Source organism: Colletotrichum godetiae (assembly GCF_030913485.1).
Source record: "Colletotrichum godetiae strain CBS 193.32 chromosome Unknown BDP55scaffold_50, whole genome shotgun sequence".
Taxonomy (NCBI): Eukaryota; Fungi; Ascomycota; class Sordariomycetes; order Glomerellales; family Glomerellaceae; genus Colletotrichum; species Colletotrichum godetiae.
In genome coordinates this window covers 39,683-67,145 of record NW_026851298.1, presented here as the reverse complement: position 1 = coordinate 67,145, position 27,463 = coordinate 39,683, and the positions used below count along the sequence as shown (strand labels likewise).

The window sequence follows — 27,463 nt, the reverse complement described above, 5'->3', positions numbered from 1 at the left end:
ACCCCTCGAGATTACAGTGGTCCAATGCCACGCTGGAGACGTTCGACGCCTGCATCCGCAAGACAGTATACGATCGTAAAGCACGAGGCGGCATCCTTTATGGGAGCCAAGATCGGATTCGAGTACGACTCGCAGCTCAAGAACATTAGTGTTTCCAAGACGGTGAACCCTGTGGAGGCATGCATACAATCGTCCGTCACAGACTTCGCCTTTGACTGCCATGGCCTCGATAACTTCGCTGGGACGCATTGCTTCAAGATCCAATCCGGATTTCCATTACAGAAGGTTACCCTGGGCATAATCTGTGGCCTTCAGTGGAATGGCTCGCGTTGTCGACCTTGGGCAGCACTTTTTGACGTGAATCCGGTCAAAGGGACCGAATTGGAGCAGTTGATGAGATACGCACAAGTGATACTCGGCATCAAAGCCGAGGAGAGGTTGTCTGAGATTCGTGATTACATGATGTGTCGATTTACGGATCAATCAGGTCTTTACAAGCCGAATCTGATGCCCAAGTCTGCAACCATTGTTCAGTACGGGACTGTCATCACACATTGTATTTGGATCGAGGCAGAAGCACGAACGGTCGACGAGGTTTCCTTCTCTCGAGGCTCCAGTCATGTTCTGCGTTCATCTTCATGTTGCATTATCGATCTGGCGTGAACCAGGCAGATTAGGCATTGGTTGACAGAAACATAACTCGTTCGAAACTCGCATTCTACCGACTTGACATGAAGTAGCCGGGATTGCGTGAGTGGTGACGCGTTTGACCAAGTACATATACCCAGATGTGAACTGTTGTTTGTGTGAGAACGGCAAGACATGCCGAAAAACCCCAACTCACACCATGAACCCAAGCGTTCGGGCTACTCGTGGTGATGGCCTCCTTGCCACTTTGCTCAATAACGCTAGGGTGACCGGGTAATCAGGGTAGCAACGCTGCAAACAAGGCGATTCTTGGTGCTCGAATTAGCGGCCGGGATGATGTTCACTTTGCGGCTAAATGCAACTCTCCACTTCCAATGTCACGACTGGTGAATTCCCCGCAGTGAGTTTTGCCGTGAGATCACGCGGTTCAACAAATCTCCAAAGTACCTAGCTTAATGCTTTTTGGGGTAAACGTTTCCTCCCTTTCGATGTCTTTAGAGAGTTCAACGTCGCCAAAGTCTGGCCTGTTCTATTTCGCAAGTCTGGACAAGATGGCGAGTAATAAAACGTTCTTGGAGAAGAAGCCAAAGCAAAGGGCCCATCAAACCGGACTTCATTCCTCTAGAGAGGACGGCGAAGCTCACGCCCTAAATCGGGACCGGCTCATGGGCAAAGTGTGGCTGGCCCGAACAGAGCCGGGCGTGGGGTAAAAGAGTCTTGGAAGCCGCTCGCTTCGAGGACCCGGCCGCGCCGCGCTGCGGGGAAGCTCGACTCAAGCACTTTGGAGGCTGGGGTCTCGTAGCCTACCTACTGCAAAGTAGAGGTATCCTCTCCCACATCGAGGACGATTAACATCGCCGGCCCTTGCTCCGGTCTGTCATGATGGCCCAGGAAATGGTCCCTTCTACCCGTTGGTCAGGCACCGTCATCCCATCTTGGTTGGTGTCATCCGTCCCCGGCCATCCATGGAGGCGGTTCTCGTGCCTTTATTGGTGGTTCTCCATGTATTCTAGCTTGTGGTATTCCGTACCGTTCAATGCCATCAGTCGATCCCACCTTACCATGCCTGTTCAATTTGATTTCCCCATGGAAGCGTCATCCTGGTCTGGGGTCTCCAACCGTTCCTGATCCGAGGATTGAAGGACTTACGCGCTATTGGACGCATGTTTGTGTATTTAATAGAAGTGGCAGCCCTTTCCTCTGGATGATGTATCTGTAGGCTTCTCTCTGAACGTGACATTGCCCTTTTGCGAGTGAATCTCATATAGGCGGGAGCCTCGCAAACCCAGAGTCATGGCGTTCGTCAACCTCAAGTCAACATCCCTTGTGGTCCTGTCAAGCCTAGCCCCCTTGATTTTGGCATTGGGACAGCAACCGATCGTGTCGTTCGAGAATGCTTCAGGCAGCTTTCAAATTGCCGGAGGAGACGTAGGGACAGGTCAAATTCTGGTATCAGACGACGATTTTTGGGGAGTCATCCGAGCTGCCGGCGACCTGGCCGTGGATTTTGGTCGGGTCACTGGCACAAATTACACGCTCAGCAATGGTGGAAACAGCTCCAAGCCTGCTCTTTACACCTTCTCACCGGTGGATGTCACCAACAACACTATCGTGAGTTTGCCTCTCTTTGCCACAGAGGGACATGGTCCAGTTCTTCACGATGACTGTAGAGAGCGTGTCATCTAAGAAGAACCCGGAAGCTGATCGTTCTTCATAGTACCGAGTCTTAGACGAGCAGTCATTCTCCGGCCCCAACTACACCAATTCCGCCCCCGATCGCACCGTTATCATTGCCGGCACCATTGGTCATTCAAAGGCCATTGATGGCCTCATCAAGGCTCAGAAACTCAATATCAGTGAGGTCGAGGGACAGTGGGAGTCATTTGTCAGTCAACTGATCGACGAGCCCATTCCGGGATGCTCCCGGGCTCTTGTCATTGCCGGTAGCGACCCCCGAGGTACCATCTACGGTATCTACGACGTGAGCGAGCAGATAGGGGTCAGCCCATGGTACTTTTGGGCCGATGTGCCGTCCAAGAAAGCGACCGAGATCTACGTCCTGCCCGAACGTAAGGTTCAGGGATCTCCCGCGGTCAAGTACCGTGGTTTCTTCATCAACGATGAGCAGCCAGGTCTATCTAGCTGGGTCTCGTAAGTCAGTCGCTTTCTCTCAGAAAGAACAATGCTAATATGCGAAAAGAACCAAGTGGAACGACACCTGGAACGATGCCGCCGGATACAACTACCACTTTTACAGTCTCGTCAGCGAGCTTCTGCTACGTCTCCGCGCCAACTATCTCTGGCCTACGCTCTGGGGAAGCATGGTCTACGTCGACGACCCGCTGAACCAACCTCTCCTCGACGCATACGAAGTCGTTCTCGGTGGCTCTCATACCGAGCCTCTCATGCGCGCTCAAAACGAGTTCAGAACATTCTACCAGGGTCAATGGGCATACAACCTCAATAACAAGACCATTGACGACTACTTCCGGTATGGAGTGCAGCGCGCTAAGCCCTACGCTCGCAACAGCTTGTGGACCATGGCCATGCGCGGCACGGGTGACACTGCTATTGAGGGCAACTTGGGAGTTGAGGGCATTGTCAAGATGCTTGAAGAGCTTGTGGCCAATCAGCGAAACATCATTGAAGAAGGACTTGAAATCGACAGTGCGGCGGAGGTCCCATCATTGTGGTGCCTGTATAAGGAAGTCCAGTCGTATCAGGAGAAGGGTCTTGTCGTGCCCGAGGACATTACTCTTCTCTGGGCGGACGATAACTGGGGCAATGTCCGAAGGCTGCCTTTGGTGAACGAGACTGACCGCAGCGGTGGTGCTGGCGTCTACTACCACTTCGATTATGTCGGTGACCCGCGCGATTACAAGTGGATCAACACAATCCAGCTAGAGAAGACGGCGGAGCAAATGTCTTTGGCGTATGCCCGGAATGCACGCAGGATCTGGATTGTCAACGTCGGTGATCTGAAGCCGCTTGAGATTCCCATCAGCCACTTCTTCGACCTCGCCTACGACACCGAGAAGTGGGGTGTTGACGGTACTGGCGAGTGGCTCGAGGCTTGGGCAACCAGAGAGTTTGGCAGCAACCACGCAGAAAACATTACGGATATCTTGATGCGGTATGGCATGTATGCAGCTCGTAGAAAATATGAGCTGGTCGAGCCCAACACCTACTCAGTCATCAACTACAACGAAGCAGACGCTGTTTTGGGGCAGTGGGCTACTCTCCGCGAAGACGCCCAGGCTGTGTACGATGCCCTCTCGGAGGAGCACCAGGCGGCTTTCTTCGAGATGATCCTGCATCCCATTTCAGCTGGCGAGATCCTTCACAAAATCCAGATCAACGGTGCAAAGAACCAGCTGTTTGCAGGACAGAAGCGCAACCTGGCCAACGATATCATCGATGAGTCCAGAACATTGCTCGATGCGGACGCTGAGTTGACTATTCGATGGGATGAATTGCTCGACGGAAAATGGCAGCATATGCTTGATCGTAAGTACAGAAAACCAAGGCTCCATCTAACAGGCACTGACATGACGCGTAACAGAAACACATCTCGGATATGATGGTTATTGGCAGCAGCCCATGCGCAATACCCTTCCAGATATGCGCTATGTACAGACAGCTTTCCCATCACTGGGTGGTCAGATCGGTGTCGGCGTCGAGGGGTCCAATGCCAGTGTTCAGGGTGACGACAAGTGGCACACCAACTCTGCCAACGACCTCGCCGTGCCCCCGCTGGACCCCTACGGGGCTATCTCGCGCTACTTTGAGGTCTTCACGCGTGGCAACACTGCATGCCCTTGGACGGCCAGTCCTTGGCAGCCTTGGGTCAAGCTCTCCCAGTACAACGGCACGGTTGGCGGCAACAACGGTACAGACAGCCGTGTCTGGATCTCCATCGACTGGGAGAATGCGCCAGCAGCTCCCAACACCACCCAAGTCTACATCAACGTCACTACGCCGTGTCGGGGCAAAGAAAAGTACGCCGGACAAGGACAGAGAGTCATCGTACCGGTTGTCAGCCGTGCCGTGCCATCCAACTTCACCAAGGGTTTCGTAGAATCCGATGGCCATGTGTCTATCGAGGGACCGCACTACCAGAGCATCGTTGAGCCCAGCAACTCTACCAGGTCAAGCAACAGCAGCAGCAAACTCGAATATCATTTGTTTGAGAATTACGGCCGCACACTAGGTGGCGTTGGATTGTATCCGTCAGAGTCGGAGAAGGTCAAGCTCGGCGAGGGCCCGGCGCTGGAGTATCAGATGTACCTCTTCACCAACACCAGCAAAGCCAACGTCACGCTGTACATCTCGCCTACTTCCAACTACCTCGGCGATGGAAACCCCCTCGAGTACGGGATATCGCTGTACCCGACTGGCGGAAGTGCGCCGCAGCCCAAGACAGTGCAGCCTGTTGGCAAGACGCAAGGGCAGAACATGCCCGATGGATGGGGATATGCCGTGGGGGACGCCGTCTGGGGACTCACTGGCAACTACACGACTACAGCTTTCAACGTGACTCAGGAGGGCGCGTATACGCTTCGTGTGTGGGCGCTTCTGCCAAATATTATTGTGCAAAAGGTTGTGGTAGATCTGGGCGGTGTGAGAAAGTCGTACTTGGGACCTCCCGAGAGTTTCTTGCTTGGACGTGATGAGCAGGGCACCGTAAAGCGTACTGCGTTTACGGAGACGCCTGGTATTGTTGGAGGGAGCATGAACTAAATCACATGCTTGAGATGTTGGAATAGTGGAAAGTGAGAATCAAAGTTAGCATTAATACATAATGAAACCAAAAAAAACAACAACAATGGTCTAGTCTCTAAAGAATTTCTCTAGTATAAAGAGGGTAAATGTGTCTTTTCCTATCTTCGTCAAGTGCTCACTCCTGATTCGTTTCAGTGTGTACCCGTAGTTTTGGTTCTTAGAGTGTTTCTTTGCCTTTCTTTGTCCTCCCACAACGTTGATGTTTTTCTCCTTGTTTGTGGCTGGTGAGGTGTTACCAGCCTCACCCCACTTAAGCCACTCAAGTCCCGCTATAATCAGATGTGGCTCAGCAGGCGGCATCCTTCCTCATTCGTTTGTGCACTGATGATGATGGGTCTCTACGGAGAATTAGGATTAGCGGCTCCACTACTGCCTCGCTAAAAAGGCTCCCGGTCGTCGGGGGCAACGCGGCACCTGGGCGGGTGGGAAAACAACAAACGTCAGTCACACAGCAAACGGCACCCGCACATCAGCCCAAAGTGCACACCACCGTCCATCAGCTCCAAGCTCAGACAAGACAGGCAGACAGACAGACAGAAACGGGGACTCTTCGAACCAAGACCTTTCACGCCCATCCACCGTCACTCCTCATCTCCTAATCTCTTATCCAACTGCAGCTGCTGCTTGCTTCACTTCCTTACTCTCCTTCCTCCCATTCCATCACCACCTTTACCTTCACCACCACTCTCACTAACCCCCTCCCCCCTCCCCCACAGCAGCTCGTGCTTCATCTCTTTTCCTGTTCCATACTCTTCCTTGCTGCACATGCTCGGTCCGCGCTGCAAAGCGGCTTTGTTTATTTCTTGATTTACACCCCCGTTTGCTGCACCACTTGTTTTGGACTTGAACTCGAAGAGCTCTCGACTTAGCTCGCTAAACTGTTCCCCTTCGGAGTCAGCAAACGGGACGAATCCGAGTCGCTATTTTCCTTCTCATAATACCCACACGACACAGATAGCATCACGATAGCTAGCAATCATGGTCGCCGATCCGAACGCCGCCTCCATCACGGTCGCAGGTTCGCATCCCCTCTGTCTCTCTCTTCACCTACTCGTCAAGCGCAAGCACTAACCCGGGCGGTTCAACAGTTCGAGTGCGACCATTCACGATCCGAGAAGCAGCGCAACTGTACGTCTAGACACTATACACAGGAGAGCAGAAGAGCGGAGGCTAGGAGCAATAATACTGACTGGAGTGCGTGCAGAACTCGCAATGAAGAAGGCACCGTCTTTCTGGGCGACGGCTCACTTGCTGCCGCACCACCCAAGCTCCAAAGGGGTGGTATCAGGCCAGTCATCAAAGTTGTCGACGACAGATGCTTGTGAGTATCAGTATCCTACCTCCCACTGCTGTCTTGTCTTATCCTAATACCCTCCATAGAGTCTTCGACCCTCCCGAGGACAACCCCGTTCACAGGTTTGGAAGATCTGTGGTTCCCAACGGCAAGAAGGTCAAGGATCAGACCTTCATGTTCGACAGAATCTTCGACGACAATGCCACACAGAACGACGTCTACGAAGGCACAACGAAGCAGCTCATCGATAGCGTCCTCGACGGCTACAATGCCACCGTCTTCGCCTACGGCGCAACCGGCTGCGGCAAAACACACACCATTACCGGAACATCACAACACCCCGGAATCATCTTTATGACGATGCAAGAACTCTTCGAAAAGATTACCGAGCGAAGCCAAGAGAAGACCACCGAGATCACCCTCTCATACCTCGAGATTTACAACGAGACCATTCGCGACCTGTTGATCCCCGGAGGCAGCAAGCAGGGATTGATGCTCCGCGAGGATTCGAATCAGGCCGTGTCGGTTGCTGGTCTGACAAGCCATCACCCCAAGAACGTGCAAGAGGTCATGGACATGATTGTGCAGGGTAATGCTTGGCGTACAGTCTCCCCAACGGAAGCCAACGCCACCTCGTCTCGATCTCACGCTGTTTTGCAAATCAACGTCTCGCAGAAGGACCGCAATGCGTCTGTCAACGAACCCCACACCATGGCAACTCTCAGCATCATTGATCTTGCTGGCAGCGAGCGTGCCAGCGCCACCAAGAATCGCGGCGAGCGTCTGCTTGAAGGCGCAAACATCAACAAGTCTCTTTTGGCCCTAGGAAGCTGCATCAATGCCTTGTGTGACCCTCGCAAGCGCAACCACGTACCATATCGCAACAGCAAACTTACACGACTTCTAAAATTCTCCCTCGGCGGCAACTGCAAGACAGTCATGATTGTCTGCGTCAGTCCTTCAAGTGTCCACTTCGACGAGACACAAAACACCCTTCGATACGCAAATCGAGCCAAGAATATCCAGACAAAGGTGACTCGTAATGTCTTCAATGTCAACAGACACGTCAAGGACTTTTTGGTAAAGATTGATGAGCAAATTGCTCTCATCAACGAGCTCAAGGCCCAGCAGAAGGATGCAGAGAAGACGTTTTACGCAAAATTCCGCAAACAGCTGGAGAAGCGCGACTCTATTGCTCGTGAGGGCGTGCAGCGTCTCCGTGTCGCGTACGAGAACTCGGCCAACGAGAGACGGGATAGAATCAACAACATGAAGAAGCTGAAGGCTTTCGAGCGACGCATCAGCCTGCTCTCTGCCTGGATAGCTTCTTTTGACACTATCTGTGACCAAAGAGGTGACGAGGATGCGATGCCCGCGACACTTGTCGCCATTCGCAAAACTGCGCAAGGAATCATGGTAGAGCTGGAGCACAGTCGTCATCACATCCATCAAAAGCTGGAGAATACCAACTGGGAGCGTGCTATTGACACGGCTCTTCACCACAGCATCAAGCAATTGCCCGGAGGCGAATCCGATGCCGCTGAGATTGATACTTTGACCCGAGAGGCTGAGCTTCTGAAGGCCAACTTTGGCAGAGAAGCCAGCCATGAGGTTCTCGAGATGGACAAGGTTGGCGATGCTGCCATGATGCAAGTTCTTCTGACGGCGCAATTCGATATCCTGGCATCCCTCGAGGATACGCTAACGATGAATGAAGAGGATGCCGTCGCTCACGCCAAGCAAATCATCAACCGACTACTAGAAGCCGGCTTCTCGGCCGCATCTCATGTTGTCAAGCCTGATGGTGCCATGATCCCCGTCGAGAAGTTCTCACCCAGAAAACAGGGCACGCCTAAGCGTAAGAAGGCAGTCGTCAACAACACATCTCCCATACGCCAGCCGGCCTTTGTTCCTCCGTCTGAGCCTGCACCTCAGCCTCATGCGTCTCCCATAAAGTTGTCTCCCCGCCGTAGGAAGGCGGCGGCCCCAAGAAGTCCCCGCAAGGGAGTCTCATTTACGCCAGTAAAGAGAAAGTCGGAAGCTAAGCGAGGTGTTCGCTGGAGGGACGACGAGACAGAGTCGGGACTGGCAGACTTTGAGAAGACGCCCAAGAAATTCGAGGGAACGCCAGATCACATGTCACCAGAAAAGGGACTGCGAATGCCTGCTCTTCCTTCGTACCTGAGAACAGCATCGTCCAACTCGGCCAACTTGGGCTCAGACGACAGCCCGACTCTGGAACTCCCCGAGTCTTCATCCATCCCTCCCGCGAAGCCCAACAGATTCCAGGCTGGCTTCCTGACCAAGGGTCGCATCTCGTCGATTGGCTCCGGATCACCAACTGTACCAATTCCGACAATGACGTTGCCCCTCGGCTCTTCTCCGTCCTCAGACAACGGAGATCGAGTGGCTCCCCTGCGCGCACTGGACGTGCATCGTTCCTCAAACTTGTCGCCTCCGGCTTTCCGCTCTAGAATCGCGAGAGCCAGCCCTCCTCCGAGAACATTCTCCGGCAATCTGTCTGCCGATGAGAACAACCCCCCCTCACCGCAGGGCCCGTCCGGATCAGAGTCAGAGTCGCCTAGCATTGATCCTAGAAAGATTCGATCGGCCCTGCACTCGATGAAGAAGGTCCGCGGCGAGCACCGACGCGTGTCATCCATAGGAGGGACGGCGGCATCCAATGCCAGACGCATCTCGTCAGTGAACTCTATCGGCTCTAACCACCGCGCGTCGGCAAGCTTTTCCGGCCCTATGGCGAGCAGCACAAACGGAATCTCTCGATCACGACGTGCCAGTGCGGAGCGAAGGCTCTCACCGCCCATGGTCTGCTCACCTCCCGACTTTAGGAATGACCGAGCATTCACGGCGGGACAAGCAAGGCGCATGCACTTGGGAGGCAGCTTGAGGCTGGAGGGAGGTAGCCCACAAGCGCCTCAGCACAGAATGGCTAGCGCCGACTTCAAGAACCGTCGCATCACAATCGGAAGCCTGGCAGCGACCGGTAAGATCGAAAAGGCACATGCACCTAGGCCCAGCGTGGCAGGTTGGCGTTGATTTTCGTTCTTTGGTTCCAATCATACCCACTTAGCTTAGTAGTTGTCGCATAGAGGCGATGGGGGAGTTATTGGTTCACCTTCCCTGTTAGATCCTTGAGGTTTTTTTTTCTTTTTCTCTCTCATTGACGGGCGTTGGGCACACTTCGGATCTTAATCCCACAAAGTTCTTTTGGTTTGTTTCCAGCCGAATGGCAGGCCTCGTCGAAGGCCCTTGTATGGTTGTTGTATCAATAGGTCGGGGTAGGGCATAATTCACAGTTCATCTGATAAGAATTCTTCAGCTCAGCAACCCACCCCGCGCTGTACGAGTGAGTGATGGTGACAGGTGCTGAGAAACAAATCGCCGGGCTCACAGTATCATTTTGCCAAGCAGCCAAGACACGCCGCTCCGAAGATTCCAGGGCATGCCAGGAAATCGGGGATGTATACATGCAGTGAGGACCGAGGTCACGCCCACCCCCGGATCTGTGCCAAGACTGACGCACGTCGGTATGCAATTACAGTCCAATAATGCGAACATGTCGTGTGAGGCTCGAGTGAGTTGCGAGAGTTGAGACTGTGAGACTTTGGAGTCTGTGAGATCTGTGAGATGAATTGTCGCTTTGGACCTTTCGTCGGTGCGATGTCATGCTGCTAAAAACAGCACACTTTGTACCAGCAGAACCTCAGAGTTTGGAGCCTCATGATGAGACAGAACTCAACGGCCGAGGTCTGCCGAATGATCCGCCCACCTGTGGTCCATGAGGCAAGGCATGGTCAGTTTATGGGCAGCGCGCCATGAGAATGAAAGGGCCCTCATTCGAAACAAAAACGCTCGCTGTTTCAAATAGTTTTCGGTAATTGATGAGGGGATTTTTTCTTCCCATCGCCGATGAGCCATGAGCCGGAAGCCGGGGGGAAGGGATTTGAATGGGAAATGTGAGGAAAGGCAAACGAGATTTGAATGCAGACTTGCAGGAGTTCTTCTCTCGGGATGAGGGGGTACCGGCCAAGGTTCGCCGACGGGCTCGCGATCAGCTTTGGAAACCCCGAAGGGCTAGAACCTTCAGCTATATGCGCGCGCCGAGGCTCTCTCATTCAGCAGGTCAGGACAGATCAGATGGCAGATGCATGCGGCCAACAATTGAGAGAGAATACTAGGGTTCACGATATCATTAGCAGCACCATCTCTCTGTCTCTCGCTCTCTCCCTCTCTCAAACACGCACATACATACATAATACAACAGACACCATGAAGGGCAATGAGACGTTGAACTAAGCACCATCTCCGTTGAAGGGGTGGAATGACGGAGTGGGCCAGCGATAAAGGCAAAATAAGTGATGGCATTACCTAAGTTCCCCTGGCATGGCCCTGGCGGTAACGTAATGAGATTTCCCCTTTACCTAACAGGACCGTTGGGCCATAGGATGGCCCCCTTCGCCAGTCTGCCACTCGTGCCACTCAAAGCCACTCCAGGGGAGACCCAGGTCGGGGTAGCTGAGAGTTCTGCGACGGCGCAATCTTATTCCAATCATGCTTATTCGGCTGATTTTCACCAACCGATGCTTATCGCGTCGTCGGCAGAAGGGGCGGGTAGATTTGCGATATGTGATGAGCACGAGGTGAGTGGCTGGCCGTTGTCGAGCACTCGAGAGCTTGTTCACAATGCCTGAAATTTGAATCACTGATTGATGATCTCTCTTCTCTCATTTGCCTTCTTTTTCTATTCTTTTTCTGCGGTGGCGTGTACCCTATTTCTGCTACCTCACAAATCTTTCATTCCTTATCTCTCATAGCAAGGAGACCGGCTCAGACGGCATCGCTTTTGGACCGTAGTTGAAGCGACTCTCGGGGCTATCTTCAGCTCATTGCACCCCTCTCTCGCCTCATCGATGGCTATGGCGACAAAGTGCTCGGTATCTTGATCGAATGAGGAATGTGAGAAGAGGTACTGTCGAAAGTTTCACGCGCGCAATTAAGAATCAAGCTGGAGAATGGATAGTTCAGTCGACCAGAAAAGAATACGCGCGAACTTTTGCAAAGGCAACCCCAGTCGCCTGCTGAGTCGCCAAATCCGCGAGCTTTCAGTCTCTATCGAGAAGTTGAATGCAACGGGAACAGGGTCCAGGCCGGAATAGCCGCAGCACGTCATGACAGGTCAGCACCTCTCAGTCTCACTCACTCGCGGAGTCGCGAGTCGGGTCACCTCACTCACAAGTCACAAAACTCACTTTCATTCACTCACACATGCATCACTCATCGTTTGGTCGGCAACGTAGCAGGGGGCCGCAGGGCAGCATCGCCAAAAACATCGCCAAGATGGCAGCAAACAGCCGAAACCCGCTCAGCTGGATCCCGCGTTGACACAGAGACTATGCAAAGACAATGAGTTACGGCGGCATGCGGCGTGATCCCCCCTCTAACCCCTGTCCTGCCTGTCCCCTTCGCTTCAGCCTTCATGTCCACCTCCCCCCTTGGGATTCTTCCCCCCAGAAACCTAGAAAACTCTCTTGTCTTCCTTCCCGTCTTGGCCTCGATCTCGTACCTGCTGCGGCCCCAGACTGGGCATTTTCTGGGCAGACATGGAACGAAGCAATGCCCCAGGGGATCAGAGCATCGAGGGTCGCAAGGTCGCAATCGCCAACCTCTGGGCTCGCATGCGGGATTGCGGGTGGAGACTTGGCGGTAAAGCTTGTTTCCATGTGCCGAGGCGCATCAAGAGCCAAGAAGACCAATGGAAGAGATGGGATGGTTGCAAGTTCGCCGTCAGAACACCACCACAACGGGTGACCACTTTGCGAAGCAGCATGGGTTCGCCTGCTTAGCTGTCTCGACGTATGGTCTAATCCTCGACTTTCTCGGAGCCCCAGCGGACTTGGACCGTAATGTGGCCTGGCTGAGTCCCGGAGCCATGTCCCGGAAAGGTAGGTGCTTTCAACGTCGATTCGAGAACGAGGGCCACTGTACCACACGGCACCACTCAAGACCGGCACCGGGGCTATCGCGAGGGGTGATGGGTCATGGAGTGACGGACCAGAATCAGATCGCTTCAGAGGAGCATGCCTCGTTTCGCCTCTGGATTGGTTGGTCCCGCCCTCCGCCGGTGCTCCTCTCCCCGCCGCGGACCCCCCTCCATCAGCCCGGCTCCATTCATATCATCTGCTTTTGGTGCCTTGCTGCTTGCTTTTGGCCCTGTTCCCCCTTTCACTCATCTCAACTTCCGGCCTTGGATCCAAGAGCGGAGGACGGGCGGTGCGTGTCAACACTTGACAAACAAGTGTCGACTCGTTCGACCCTTTTCGACCTGCTCCTTTCCATCTAGTCTACCGCTGCTGGGAACTTTGTGCCAGTGACAAGCTTTGGTCAAAAGTTCCCATAACCCTTCCACCCTGGCCGGGAATACGCTGGTCATTGGGATGGGTTCCATCTTCCACCATTTCATGAGCTCCATGGCGGAGAGACAGATGGAGCTACGACCTTAGTTGAGGTGCTTTAGAGACTAGAGTCTATCAGTCCCCTGTTCGAGACTAGCCTGCCCGTTGATGGCTGCCGCAAGTAGTCAACTGCTTGTTGTTCCTCCTTGTTGATCTACACACTACCGATTAACGTCCCTTCTCATCAAATCTAGCCCCTCTGTTCTCTCGAATCATGATGCGCAGTACCATCGTCCTCGTCGGCGCGATATGGAGTCGCGACAGGCAGCCTTGCTATTGCACGATGCTCCCTCTTGGAAGGTGGTATTCCCCCACGGCTAGCTTGTGCCGCACACCATGATGGCCCTCCTTCACGAACCTCCCCCCTGGATGTTATTGTTGGCCGTGACATATCCAAAGCCCGTGATGTTGGCAAGGACTGCGAGTAATGTCGCCATGATCCATCCTATCGCCCCGACTTGCCGTCCCCCGGTTCCAGAGTCCAAGAGTCCAGACACCATCTTCATAGACTGGACGATGACGATATAAACCATCCCATCTCCCCGTTGATCATCCCATCTCTCTTCCTCATCCTCATCGGTCATCTCCCAGTCCTCTCTCGTCCTCATATCCTCTTCTCTTGCTCCCTTCCAGGCTTCACTAGCTTTCAGTCATCTCACAATGACTGGCTCTTCTTTCGTCTCGGCCCTCACGGCCGGCCTCGCCCTGGCCTCCTCCGTTGCCGCCCTCCCCGCCGGTGCCCAGCAGGAGAGAGGCTTCACCGTCGAGCAGATCAAGAACCCCCGCTACGTCCGCTCCGGTCCCCTCGCCCTCGCCAAGGCCTACCGCAAGTACAAGGCTGCTCTCCCCGCCGACCTCGCTGCCGTTGTCGCCAACATCAGCTCTGCCGGCCTTGTCGAGCGTGCCACTGGCAGTGTCGCCGCCAACCCCCAGGAGTACGACGTTGAGTACCTGAGCCCCGTTCAGATCGGCACCCCAGCCCAGACCCTCAACCTCGACTTCGATACCGGCTCCTCCGACTTGTGGGTCTTCTCGACCTCCACCCCGACCAGCCAGCGCAACGGCCAGACCGTCTACGACCCCTCCAAGTCCACCACCGCCTCCCGCCTCTCCGGCGCCACCTGGTCCATCTCCTACGGTGATGGCTCCAGCTCCAGCGGTATTGTCTACAAGGACACCGTCACCGTCGGTGGTCTGACCGTCACCGGCCAGGCGGTCGAGGCTGCCTCCACCGTCTCGGACTCCTTCACCTCCGAGAGCGACCTGGACGGTCTCCTTGGTCTTGGCTTCAGCAACATCAACACCGTTGAGCCCACCCAGCAGACCACCTTCTTCGACACTGCCAAGTCTAAGTTGGACTCTTTCCTCTTCACTGCTGACCTGAAGCACGGCAAGGGTAAGCATAAGCACTCACTCATTCTCACATCACTAGACATGATGTAATAAGAACAGGAAAGTTTGATACTAACACATTGAACTTATAGCCGGCAAGTACAACTTCGGTTACATTGACAGCACCGCCTACACCGGTGCCATCACCTACACCTCCGTCAACTCCGCCAACGGATGGTGGCAGTTCACCTCCTCCGGCTACCAGGTCGGCTCCGCCAGCTTCGTCTCCAGCTCCGTCACCGGTATTGCTGACACCGGCACCACCCTTCTCCTCCTTCCCCAGGCCATCGTCACCGCCTACTACGCCAAGATCACCGGTGCCAAGTACGACTCTTCCCAGGGTGGCTACACCTTCCCCTGCTCCGCTACCGTCCCTGCCTTCACCTTCGGCGTCGGCACCGCTCGCATCACCATCCCCGCCACCTACATGAACTACGCTCCCATCAGCACCAGCACCTGCTTCGGTGGCCTTCAGAGCAACGCCGGCATTGGCATCTCCATCTACGGTGACATTGCCCTCAAGGCTGCCTTCGTTGTCTTCAACGGCAGCACCAAGCAGCTCGGCTGGGCTGCCAAGACCCTCTAAATGCTTAGAGAGCGCAGCTTAGAGCAGAAATAGAAGAGAGAGATGGACGATTCAACAAACATGAAGCCCCGGGTAATCTGGATTTGAGGACAGGACAAGGGAAAGAGAACTGAGGGTTGTTTGGAAAATCGTCCATCGGGACAACTCATGTGGCGATTTGGTCACTACTTCTTATACATAATTCTTATCCGTAGCATATTGGTGGACATTTATGAGCGATGATGACGAGAATATAGTTGCATTGTCTATATTGAATAACAAGACTCAGAGTTTAAAAGGAGATTAAATCAGCTCCTTGGTTTTTTCCGCGTGTGTGTTTGACAGTGGTCTTTTCCGTGTAAGTGCTTTCTTTATGGGTTAGCATCGCTTCTTATTGAGCCTTTTTCCGAAGTGCCAAGAGTTGAATCTTCCCCTGGACGCGTCGTGTTTGGACCGCTAAAATGCATTTGGAGTCGCCCTCCACATTTCCAGCTCAACTCATCGCTCACTCGCACCCATTACCGCCCGCCTTCTCCTCCCATCTCAAATTTTCATTCCTCCAATACAAACCATGTTTACATATGAAGGGTTCCTTGGCATGCGGCACAAGCCATCTGGTGTATGCCAAGGTCCTCGCATCTCTCCCGCCCAGGCCCTAGAATCTGCCCAGAGCGGCGCGGCCGTCCGGCGCGCTTCGTGGCTCTGGGCACTGGGCAGAAGACCAAGGAATGTGGGAGTGAAGGAACAAAATGAGAGCGTCTCTCCTCGGGCTCAAGTTACCGAGGTGCAGAGGGTGGCTGATGAGAAGGAGGTGAGATGGCCGGCATCGTTGGGTCGTTTGGGAGCAAGACTGCTATGCCAAGAGAAACAAACAAGGGTAGATCTGTAGGGGAGCTTGGTGAGGAGGAGTGAGTCCGCAGCGGCATGATTCTGCGGAGGACCATTTCTCCTTCATTCCCTTGCTCATTACAATGGATCAACTTCACCACAACGGTGGGCAATCTATGGCGGCACTTGCTACGAAGTACATGGTGGTGATGACGGATACCTGAGAGGAAAGACTTTCACGAAGCCATGTGTCTCATCTTTCTGAGGATCAAAGTCCTCTAATGAGATGGGAGATTTGGGGGCGAAATACGACACAGTGAGTTTTTGTGGTGGCTCTTGGCGCAACCTTGGAATGAGGGTCGAATATCCACTGTATGATGATTGCTGGAGAGCTCTATCTCATCTACAGTGTCCGTATCTAACGTTATTTTGGACGCCGGAAATGGGACTTCGGCACTTTGAAATTGAATTCGCTGAGACCATGGGCCCTTACAGTCCCCCGCTGTCTACACCGTACATAGAACCTTTCAATGCCAGGGACTAGGGGCACCATCTCGCCACTTCATCGATGGGGTGGTGTCCGTCGCGGACTTATCGGGGAGATGATGGGCGGTAACGTGTCGCTCACCAACTACAACCCGCCAATCACATTTCTTTGATGCGCATCTCTTGTCATCCCCTCGATGGAACTGGTTCATCTGACTCCCTCCCCGCGCATTTGCGCCATGTACGGAAGTCGAGGACGACAACTTGGCGGTCTTCGGATGAGGTCGCCGACTTGGCGATGGCAAAGATGGACATGATATCTTCCTCCTCAAGCCTTTTGATGTCCACAAGCGGCTCTCCTATGAAGCCAACGCCACTCCAGATCTCTACTGCGTCAGCGTAGGCTTTTGCTTTTGATGATTTGAGGATACGGATGGATGAGTCGGTCGGGTCGGGAAGGATCAGAAAGAGATCACCAGTTTTGCCGATGGCTAGACGGCCGCGTCGAGGACTAGGTACCGGCCCGATGATATGCTGCGTCCATGTTCCTCCTCAAAACGCATCATCAGCTGAGGTATCTTGGTTTCTATGGGAAATTACAAGCAAGGCTGACTGTCGTAATCTCACCATGGGGAAATCAATAGTAATACTTCCATAGGCTCTCTCCGTTCATCGTGTTGCGGTTGAGAACATGCACCCCGCCCTCCTGATCGACTGCCTGTGCCTCTTGGTTTGTCAAACCTCGCCCCTTGGGGATCTCAAAAGCAACAAGGCCGGGGCAATAAGGTGTAATTGAGCCTCCCTCGTTCAACGGAGCGATCGTTTCGTCTTGCCCGTTCTTCCATGTGTACCCTCTATCATTGCTATAAGCGTAGCATATGTTATGGTTGTTTTCGGCGCCATTGGGTCCAGCTTGTTGCTTGTTTTTCGTATCCAGAGGATCATCCCAACTGTCGTAGTGAACGAAGCCGCGATATGCCCATTTGATATGTAGCTTACCATCATGGTAGTCCATGCCATGAACGTATGGGTTGTTCTAGATGCCTTTCAGGTGCTTTCCAGCATACTCGTGCAAACCTGTTGCGGCATGATATATGTACAACAGGTCGTCCTCGAGGCCAGCTTTGCCATTTCTGATGGAGAAGAACATATCGTCTCCCAAGGTACCAAAAAGTGGGTAGGTAACGTAGCCGAAGTTCTCGTGAGGTTCGTCAATTCCGGGAACATGGTTGAGAGTCGAAGTGAACACGTCTTTGCTCCATCGGAATCGTTCTGGATCACTGGCAATGCCTTCTATGGAATATCGGTATCTCAAGCTTAAGAGTCTGTTAGTGACGGTGGGGCTTCTCAAGATTGAAACAACTTGAAGCTACAATAACGAGATGAACAAAAGTAATCTTACACGTCACAGTGATGGTCGTAAGATGGATGAATGATACCATCACCCGGACAGATGCCCATCTGTACGGTATTGTGGCCATCGTCAGTAGTTTGGCGATAATCGTCGAAAACTATCGTTTGCCACTCAGTGTCAGGCAATCTACGCCGAGCCAAGCAGACGAAGAGAGGTTCAAGCTGAGTATCGTTCTCCGTACCTGGGAGAGAACAGCTACTGTAGAACACGGCATATTGCCAACCCTTGAAGGAGATGATGGCGTCTTGCTGGAACGCGTTCCCATTGAGAGTGAAGTTGCGGTGAGCCGGGTCCTGACCCAACAGAGTGACCACGAGGGTATGAAGACGATGCACCTCGTTGAGTGGCATCTCGGCTCGTCAGCGCAGGCAGGTCAGGGACAAGCAAAAGCGGGGGGCTGGTTCTAGCTGGGTATCTTGGCATTGGCTGTTAGAGGTGGCACTGGAATGCGCGGGCTTGGTGTGGCACGATCGAGGGCACGGGAGTGAGAGGGGAAACATAGAGGCTCTTGAAGTGGCCTGCATGTATTTTCAACGTCGAGCCTTGGAGGACGAAATCTTCCGTCCTGTCTCTATACGAGAATAATTCGCGATGACAATATAGCGACGCGCTGACTTTGTGTCGAGATCGTAAGACTAGACTAAAAGCCTCCCAATAGTCCAAGAACTAACATAACTTGACGTTATAATTGGGTAACTCTATTCAAGTCTGAAGACCACGAGACAACCGTGGCGGGTGTGCATCCGAGTTCCATAGTCCTGGGCTGCGAGTGTACGGCACATGCCGGACTATTGGTTCGTGGATGGCTACAGATGCAAATGAGACGCCAGTGCAAGCAGTGAGTGCAGGGCGTGACAGGTCTGGCAGGCCCAAGGACTCGGATCCGGAACCAAACAGACATGACGGGGATGGAGTGGTATGTGGTATCGCATGATATTGGTCGAAGTCGACCGGAGTGGTTCATTTAGCGCCTGGTGTCTCGAACATATTTGGACTATCTACATGCAGACTTGTTGACGAATAAGTTGAACCAACCGCCACAATACGAGTGTGAATCAACGTACGTACCAGAAGAAGATTGGAAAGCTTCGAAAATAGAGTATTGGCAGAATCAGACTAGATAGATCCGGCCGTTCAGGTCAGAAACGCGGATTAATTTTTCCGTCAAATGAACGAGCTTCAAGTCTTGGTGCCAAGCCTTAGGATCCAGCGCCACAGACTCGAGGTGGTGTCGCGATAGATGGGAATGGCCGTTGGAACCCCAGACTCGAACCGTGTTTGACGGGGGTTGGTCGAATCACGATCTATCTTACCCTACCTAGAATAGTCATCAAGGTCATCAAAGATATGCTAGATCGAGTTTCAAATGGGACGACAAACGAGACAAAAGTCCAACAAGAGCTTAGACTGTGGTTTCGGTGGTTGAAGACATTTACGAACGAGCCTTGTCTAGCTATGGTCAAGCGTCAACTGAGAGGCGCGGTCTACTCTGGAAGAATCGGTCTTCGTCCATTGACAAAGTCAGTAGACTGACCGTCAACTTGCTCACGGTCTATTCGCCCATAGTTCGTGTCTCTCTGTGCCACTTCACCCACCTCCTCTCCGATGACCCCCGCGATCTCCAACACATCTCCACCTCTCCATCCCCATTTCTCCCACCCGCACCCTTACTCCGCGGAATCCACCCGTACGGGGATGGTTCGACAAATGGGCTACCGGTTGGAGCAGAAACCAGTCCGGGACGTGGGACGAAAGGTGTGGGAGGCGCCGGAACCACGTTGGTTCGATTCACCGAAAGACTACGGGGTGCCACTCTCGTCTGTATCACTGACTGGTTGTCAGAGACTCTTTGGCTCTTTGGCTCTTTGGTGTTTGTGTGTTCTTGTAACCCTGTACGGATACCTACATCGTCCCATGCGCGGACTTCCCTGTCAGCGCATACGCAGTGCAGAATGGACTAAACCAAGTCCAGCGCACTAAACATCTGCTCCCTTGTCTACACTCTATTCGTAGCTTCGTACAGCCAGTCATTGCAGTCAAACTCTACGGCCCACGCAGAGTACATCCCCACGCTCTTATTCTCTTTGCCTTTTTGCCTCGTCCCTCTTTCTCCACCTTCGCAAGTAGCCTAAATTCTGTGATGGGGGAGACAACCATAGACGCATCTCCCAGCAAATCATACGCCATGTTCGTTGCAAGGAGCGGTCCACATTTCGGCGATGGAAACCGCAACGAGGATAGCCACAGCTCGGAGAGCCGTTCGTCCTAGCAAGCATACGGATACTTTATTCTTGCTCCACTCTGCTTTCCCTGGGGCACCTGGGGAACAACGGGAGTCTTCTCTGGGGCCCCAGAGAGCCACGTCTATCGCTATTAAGGTTGAACTGCTAGCACATGTACCGGCGGGCGTCGTGTTTCTGTTGTTGCCATCATGAAGAATCCAATACATCTTGGAGGCAACCCCGGCGGACAGGGCCATCTATCCCTCGATTTTATTATCTTCGCACCAAAATGAAGCCCGACCCCTTGTCAAGTTGATGGTCTGTATGGATGAACAGTCCGTGAGAGCCAGACTAGCAAGCCAGGCGAGGTTGAGGCCACTGAGATACAGGCTGCGCACGTGTATGCTTCGATCTCCCACCAAAGTCCTTCCATGGCCGCGATGTTGATTTGCCCTTGGCTCGCACACTCGTACCCGAGCATCGTTCCTGTCGTCTGTCGTCCATCTGACTACTACGTAGAGTGCCATCCGTTCTGCCTTTAGCCTGCCAAGCCTAGTCTCTGAGACTAGCCCAGCCATGCCATGCTTGTTGCTGCATCCCATCCGGCCACCTCGACACCACCACAGCTACCACACACCCCCAATATGCTTGCCGTATCCCACACTTTGCCGGAAGCCTCCAATTGCACGACCTGGTCGGCTGATCGCAAAACCGAATAGATTCCCCCTCCCCCCAGGCCAAGCCGTTCCTCTGCCGCCCCCGTCGGTCCAGCACCGTCGGGCTGCCCTCTCCGTCCCCTCTGAATGGCGGAAAAATCTCATGGACAATTCACCGTCCGTCTTGGTACTCGTTGAGGCTCGATTTTCCTGGGGTTCAGAGGCACAGATGAGCGGACGAACGAGCTACGGATTGCAGCAGGGGTTCTTTCGTTCTGAACGGGCTGGAAGACGCACAGGAGCGCATTGCGACCATGGCTCCGGCCAGTTACTCCTCATCAGCACTCCAATCCCCTTTTCCCCAGGTTACTTTTCGCTACGGATACATGTGAGATGGCAAATTGCTGACTATTCTGGCAGTGAGGGGTCCCTGGGTTTCCATCCATCTGGGGAAAGACGAGGGTCCTGATCAGCAAAGAAGGGGAAAACACCATTAGAGATTTTCGATATATCAGGGCCGCCATCCCGCACCCTCTAGTCCATATTTTCTTTCTCTTCGTCGCTCCGTCTCCTCATCCAGTCTCCAGCCCATCACCACCCCCTCACCACCCCCTCACCTCTTGAGCTGACTTACCTTGGCTTGAGACTCAACCATCACAGGGTGTCGTGTTACGTCACATCGGCTACCACTATTCAACTGCGATAGCAACACCAAACCCGCCAAAGCCTGGCCGTATCGTAGAGAAGTCAACCGCCCAACATGACGACCATGCAAAAGGTCCTCAAGAAGATCGTCCACAATGAGTCTATGGAAACGGACCCCCCAGAGATCTACGGATGGAGAGTCTTCGCACTCGCCGCCTCCGCCTGCTTTGGTGCCATGTCATTCGGTTGGGATAGTTCCGTCATTGGCGGTGTCGTTGTGATGGAGCCCTTTAAGAAGTAAGTGACCCTCAATGCCGTACCCGCTCAAAGAGTAAGATCCTAGCCATAGAGTACGATGAGACTGACTTGTCCACCAACAGCAACTATGGACTCAAGGATGCCAAGCCCGTCGAAACCGCCAACTTGACCGGTAACATTGTGTCTACTCTCCAAGCCGGATGCTTGGTCGGTGCTCTTATCGCCTCCCCCATGACGGACAGATTTGGCCGCAAGTGGTGTCTCGTTACTGTCGCTGCCATTATCCTCATCGGTGTCATCCTTCAAGCTGTCTCTTCCGGTAGAATCGCTGCCATCTTCGTCGGTCGCTTTATCGCTGGTCTCGGTGTCGGTGGTGCCTCTTCTATCAACCCTCTCTACGTCTCTGAAAACGCGCCTCGTGCCATTCGCGGTCTCCTCACTGGCATGTACCAGCTCTTCATCGTCACAGGAGGTATGATTGCCTTCTGGATCAACTACGGCGCCGAGGTCAACTTGACGGGCAAGACAATGTATATCTTCCCTCTCGCCATCCAGGGCCTGCCCAGTCTTATGCTTCTCATCTGCATGCTTTTCTGCAACGAGTCTCCCAGATGGCTGGCCCGTCAGGACAAGTGGGAAGAGGCCAAGAAGATTCTCTCCACCCTTCGCAACCTGCCCGAGAACCACCCCTACCTCGAGGACGAATTCCAGGAGATTGTTGACCAGCTCAACCACGAGAGACAGCTCATCGGCAACGCCACCTTCAAGAACCTGCAAAAGGAGATGTGGACCATCAAGGGCAACCGCAACCGTGCTCTCATCTCCATCTTCCTCATGATCTGCCAGCAAATGACGGGAACCAACGCTATCAACACCTACGCCCCTACCATTTTCAAGAACCTCGGTGTTACCGGTCGCTCCACGCCTCTTCTGTCTACTGGTGTCTACGGAATCGTCAAGGTGCTTGCCTGCATCTGCTTCTTGCTTTTCATGGCTGACTCTCTTGGCCGTCGTCGCTCGCTTCTCTGGACTTCCATCGCTCAGGGCTGCTGCATGTTCTACATCGGTCTCTACGTCCGCATCTCCCCGCCTATCCAGGGAGAGCCTGTCCCGGGTGCTGGCTATATGGCTCTGGTTGCCATCTTCTTGTTTGCCGCATTCTTCCAATTTGGCTGGGGCCCGGCATGCTGGATTTACGCCTCTGAAATCCCGGCAGCTCGTCTTCGTTCCCAGAATGTCGCCCTCGCTGCTGCCACCCAGTGGCTCTTCAACCTCATCGTTGCCCGTACTGTCCCTAACATGCTGGCCACCGTCGGTGCTCACGGCTACGGGTAAGTGACTCGCTCGTAATATCTCAGACCACATGGACTTTTAGCTAATATTGCGATAGAACCTACCTCATCTTTGGAAGCTTCTGTTTCTCCATGTTCTTCTTCGTCTGGTTCTTCGTCCCCGAGACCAAGGGTATCTCACTCGAGCACATGGATGCCCTCTTCGGTGTCACCGACTACGACTCGGACAAGAACTTGGCCCACGACAACGCCAGCGAGACCAAGGCCTCCCCCGAGATTCAGGTCGAGTCTACCAACCCCGCCCACGCCCACGTCCGCAAGGAGTCGGCCTAAAAGGCTCTTTTTGGGGACATGATGGGAGTGATTGTAAGGTGATGCCATAATGTCAAATGACGGGAAGTTGCAAGCGGTTTTGATCTTAGATGAGATTTAGAAAGGGGTTGAAATGCGTAGTGTGAGATGGTCACTACGCACCCAGTTGCGCCATTTGATACCAATCTTTTGAGTCCAAAGCCATGCACGGCAGAGGCCTATGATCATTAATTCAATCGAAATTTGAATTCACCATGACGCTTACTTGACAAGTGAGACCAACTGCGTCATAGCTTTTTGCGACCGAATGTCCTCGGAGTCTATGAGATGGGAACGCAATTGTCATTTTCTGCCTTACTTCCCCTTTATCGCATATGGCCTTCATGTCATATGGAGGCGATTAGGCATGGAATCAGGTAGATTTCTTCGCCGTAAAGAAGCTCTGAGCAGCAACGCTTACAAAGGACTCTATGGTTTGTAGGACGGCACTGTATCACAGAGCAGTTTTGAAAGATATATGAGAGAGATATGAGAGAAATAGCACCATTGGGATTACGCCTATAAAACGCTGCACATTGCCTGCTTGCAGCCGGGTATTGCTGGGGCGACATCATGCCACGATCGCTGACGATCGCTGACAGAGTTGCCCATGAAACGCCAAAACCTATGGGATCATTTGGAGTACACCCGAAATACCAAGTCGAACCATCCGACTTGTGTCCATAGCCCCGTATCCTTTTGCCCCTGTTGCTGTGCCGCAGCATGTTTTCCAGAAGGAGACCCTAAGCAGACGCCTCAAGTAGCTCCATGACCACATATGAATTGAGAGAAATAGATCAAAACACGCTTGCAAGTATAAAAATGCACACGGAAACAAGACTTGTGTCTACTGTCCTCCAGGAGCTCCCGCACCATCGAAGATGATGAGCGGCCATTGACCGACGGGAGCTGTGACAGAAGCCATATCGGCCACGGTCGCGGCCTCAGTCACAGCATTGGGATCCCTTGACGCACCACCCAGGGTCAACAGGGCATTGGCGCTGTACCTATCTTGACTGTCTGCCATTGCCGCTGTCCAGTCGTGCCAGGTATTTCCTTGCGAGGCTGATTGTCTCCAGAGGAGCTCTGCCGCAGCCGCAGAGCCAGCCGGATCTGCGACGTGCTGAGTGGCTTGGGATGCGAAGGCAATTAGTGGGTTGGTCTCAGCCGTATTTTCATCCCCGTTTGTGGGCTGCGTCGTCGCAGGCGTATACGAGTATCCGTTATTTACCTCGAAATTAGTTGTCGATGCCATAGCGTTAGCATTTGATGGCTGCTCTGTGTAAGCTAGCGAAGGATATGGGGTTGTCCCATTCTGATTCTCTCCGCCCGGAAGCCCGTCGGGGTAAAACGCCTTGGTAGCCGCATCGTCGGCACTGGCAGCGATGGCTTGCGCTGCTTGAGGCTGAGACGTGAGCTGAAAGGGGGACGCCTCTGCCGTCGACGGTTCGGGCTTGATCGTCGGGGGAAGTGATGAATCTTTCTGTTTTTGATCGTGTTCAATCCAACTGATTGTCCTCTCAATGATGACACTGATTTCGTTGCTGATACGAGCGCCAGTTCCTAGATGTGAGAGTTTAGTGCCAGAGTCAGCAAGGCGATATTTGGGATCTTGCTCACCTAGTAGCGAGACAGTCGCATTGATGATCTCCATCCAATCCTTCATCTCCTCTCGAAGGGTTGCAATCTGGTTAGGCGTTGCCTCAAACCTTCGTTCCCAATGAGCGACCAATGTGGTGAAAATCGCGGCACCGTATACTGCCATTTGATACCACGTCGTATCGAGAGACTTCAACTTCACGAGGCTCTTGACGGCATTGAGCATGTGCGCAGCAGTCTCTTCGCATATGCGAGCATTTTCGAGGAGGAATTTACGATCGCTGGTCATGGCCACGGATGGATGGCGTAGACACAGTCGAAGCTCAAGGGCGTACATCTGGATGTATAAGGCATACATACGGCCTTCATGTTCAGTTTGCCCGGGGTTGATCTGAAGCGGCTCGGGGAGATTTTCCTTCCATAGACGAAGCTGCTCTTCGAGAGAGTTGACAACATCAACGTAGTTCTTGGGGTCGCGCTTGACACTGTAGATGTTGGAGTACATCTCCATGAACAAGGGCAAAATCTTGAAGCCTGCCAGCCCAACGTGATACGTGCAGGGCGTCGTCACTGACGGGTCTACGCCGTCGGGTGTCAACGCCTCATCGGCGATCGGCTCGGGAAATTCGACGTCGTACTCTTCAACCGTGATAGGCATAGGCCGTCCAAGACGGCCATTTAGGGTGACATAGACGAGGAGGATAGTCCACCAAGTGCGCTTCCGGATCTCGTTTTCGAGATTGGTTGTCTCACCGGGCGCCTTCATGGCGCGGTGCATATTGAGGTCGATGGCACGGTGGAAGGCAAAATTGGTGACCATAGAGCCGCAGCCTGGCTTGGGGAAGCTACGGCTATGAGCGCAAATCATTGCCATAGCCTGAACGGCCTCGACAGATTGCGAGGATGCCAAGTCAAACATCTTACTCAAAGCATAGTGATAGTGCTTGTTAGACAGCTCGTTGAGTTGAGATCGTGTCTCCTGCTGCTCCCAATTTCGCACGCCGTACTGGAAGTAAATGGTCGCAAAAACCATGTGCACCATGACCTGATCAGGCACACTTGCTTCGAAGCCAGGTTCGTCGTACATACGAGTGAGCTGTATATGGTTAGAGCTGACAGAACTGTGCCGAGATCGGTCAACTTACGATATTCATGAAGCTAGGCTTGTGTAGGACTGGCAGGAAAGGCCATATCATGAGAAAGTACCATTCAGAGTATGTAAAGGCGTCGCTCCTCGAAGGGAGCTCGATGTTGACCGTAGGGTTGATGTTCATGCTGGATTGGAGGAAAGATTGTAGAGACTTGTTGTACAGGGGCTGTGCTTCCTTGGCGTCTGGTATCGGCTCGTCGATATCGGGAGCATCGAAAGAGGTGACGTCTATCGTCGTTCCTAGAATGGACAGCTGAGTGCCTTTGATGGAGCTGAGAGGCGCGCTATCGGAACCAACGCCCAAGTGATTATGGACAGGACGGGATTCGAGCGTCGATCGAGGGAATGAGCGACCGACAGAGGGCTTGTAGTTGTAGTTCTTAACCCAGACAGAACCGACCTTGGTCCAAGCATCCTTCTCGTTGGGGTCTTCGATGGCGTTGCCCATGTGGTCATAGGTTGCACCAGGAGTCGGATAGTTGATGGCATAAGGGGACCACTGGTATGGTTTGACCTCGGTGCCATTGTTCTCGAGCAACTTCTCAAGCTCGCGGATGTGGCTCATCATGTCTGTCTTTTCCCTTTCGAGCTCCTGGAGGTAGCCTCTCCTTTCGGTTCGGCCGGTGACGCGATCGGTGACGAAGCAGTCGAGATTTTGGCTGATACAGTGGGAGCATCCTTCGGGGAGGGCATCGCATCGGATCTTCCTGACCTACGATTATTATCACGAGGGTTAGTACGGGGAGGCAAGCTTCAAGAGGTAATGGGACGATCCAGCGTCGTGACAGGGCCAGGATAGCGTCAAGGAGAGTAGCAAAGACGTACCTTGCATCTATCGCAGGCCTGGCCGGTCCTTGTGTAGGACGACAGGCGATTCTTGACAACAGACGAGAAGTCCTCCTGGCCGCCCTTGTCGAGTCTCGGTAGCTTCACCTTAGCCGCAGGTATCGAAGCAACATCGTCGGAGGGCGTAGCAGCATCGCCAGCTTCTGCCGGTCGCTTGGGTGGGCGACCCGGCATGGTCTGTCGTTTTCTCTCCCTCTTCTTCCTCCTCTCTTGGTGAGAAAACGTAATTCGTGAACGGCGCAAAAGTGTAGCGAAGAATAAAGTGTCCCTAGCGACGCGCGGGACGGGAAGAGAGTCGCGACGGGGATTGCCGTGGATGATGGAGGTTGCCGTGGATGATGGAGGTTGCCGCGTTTTTAGGTGAGCTGTGCGCTGCGCTGCTGAGGTACCGGAAGGACAGCCGGGGGGGGAAGCGTCGACTCCAGTGGCTCCCTCCAGGCTTCAGGGGGTAGAGAGACTGGGGGCGCGGGAGCTGGTCGCAAACGCACTGGGGGTGGGCTCCCAACCTGTCGGGATGCGGGAGGGCGGCAGGGCGGATTCCAGGCCAAACTATCCGTAAATT

General features: G+C 53.5%; 6 protein-coding genes across 6 annotated transcripts; 4 read left to right on the top strand and 2 right to left on the bottom strand.

Moving 5' to 3' along the window:
- Window positions 1–1,799: 1,799 nt before the first annotated feature.
- On the top strand, window positions 1,800–5,764 carry BDP55DRAFT_754108 (immunoglobulin I-set domain-containing protein). Its single transcript, XM_060580709.1, has 4 exons — window positions 1,800–2,259; window positions 2,366–2,799; window positions 2,849–4,155; window positions 4,211–5,764. Exons 1-4 carry the CDS (start codon window positions 1,942–1,944, stop codon window positions 5,386–5,388), a joined length of 3,237 nt encoding a protein of 1,078 aa, XP_060425081.1. The 5' UTR covers window positions 1,800–1,941; the 3' UTR covers window positions 5,389–5,764.
- Window positions 5,765–6,408: 644 nt separating this feature from the next.
- On the top strand, window positions 6,409–9,781 carry BDP55DRAFT_732511 (kinesin motor domain-containing protein; the record flags this gene model as incomplete). The annotated part of the gene is made up of 4 exons (XM_060579950.1): window positions 6,409–6,448; window positions 6,519–6,558; window positions 6,635–6,751; window positions 6,811–9,781. The coding sequence occupies 4 exons, from the start codon at window positions 6,409–6,411 to the stop codon at window positions 9,779–9,781; spliced, it is 3,168 nt and encodes a 1,055-aa protein (XP_060425080.1).
- Window positions 9,782–13,410: 3,629 nt separating this feature from the next.
- BDP55DRAFT_676883 (aspartic peptidase domain-containing protein) lies at window positions 13,411–15,415 on the top strand. Its single transcript, XM_060575854.1, has 2 exons — window positions 13,411–14,593; window positions 14,682–15,415. Exons 1-2 carry the CDS (start codon window positions 13,858–13,860, stop codon window positions 15,173–15,175), a joined length of 1,230 nt encoding a protein of 409 aa, XP_060425079.1. The 5' UTR covers window positions 13,411–13,857; the 3' UTR covers window positions 15,176–15,415.
- A 740-nt stretch (window positions 15,416–16,155) lies between these two features.
- BDP55DRAFT_754098 (uncharacterized protein) lies at window positions 16,156–18,232 on the bottom strand (the record flags this gene model as incomplete). The annotated part of the gene is made up of 4 exons (XM_060580708.1): window positions 16,156–17,002; window positions 17,166–17,418; window positions 17,536–17,784; window positions 17,871–18,232. 4 exons carry the CDS (start codon window positions 18,230–18,232, stop codon window positions 16,655–16,657), a joined length of 1,212 nt encoding a protein of 403 aa, XP_060425078.1. The 3' UTR covers window positions 16,156–16,654.
- A 3,143-nt stretch (window positions 18,233–21,375) lies between these two features.
- BDP55DRAFT_318608 (general substrate transporter) lies at window positions 21,376–23,394 on the top strand. The gene is made up of 3 exons (XM_060566751.1): window positions 21,376–21,702; window positions 21,786–22,994; window positions 23,054–23,394. The coding sequence occupies exons 1-3, from the start codon at window positions 21,521–21,523 to the stop codon at window positions 23,286–23,288; spliced, it is 1,626 nt and encodes a 541-aa protein (XP_060425077.1). The 5' UTR covers window positions 21,376–21,520; the 3' UTR covers window positions 23,289–23,394.
- Window positions 23,395–23,792: 398 nt separating this feature from the next.
- BDP55DRAFT_771934 (uncharacterized protein) lies at window positions 23,793–27,252 on the bottom strand. Its single transcript, XM_060581126.1, has 4 exons — window positions 26,881–27,252; window positions 26,051–26,767; window positions 24,927–26,001; window positions 23,793–24,869 (listed from the first exon to the last, which is right to left on the bottom strand). Exons 1-4 carry the CDS (start codon window positions 27,073–27,075, stop codon window positions 24,154–24,156), a joined length of 2,703 nt encoding a protein of 900 aa, XP_060425076.1. The 5' UTR covers window positions 27,076–27,252; the 3' UTR covers window positions 23,793–24,153.
- Between the last annotated feature and the right edge of the window lie 211 nt (window positions 27,253–27,463).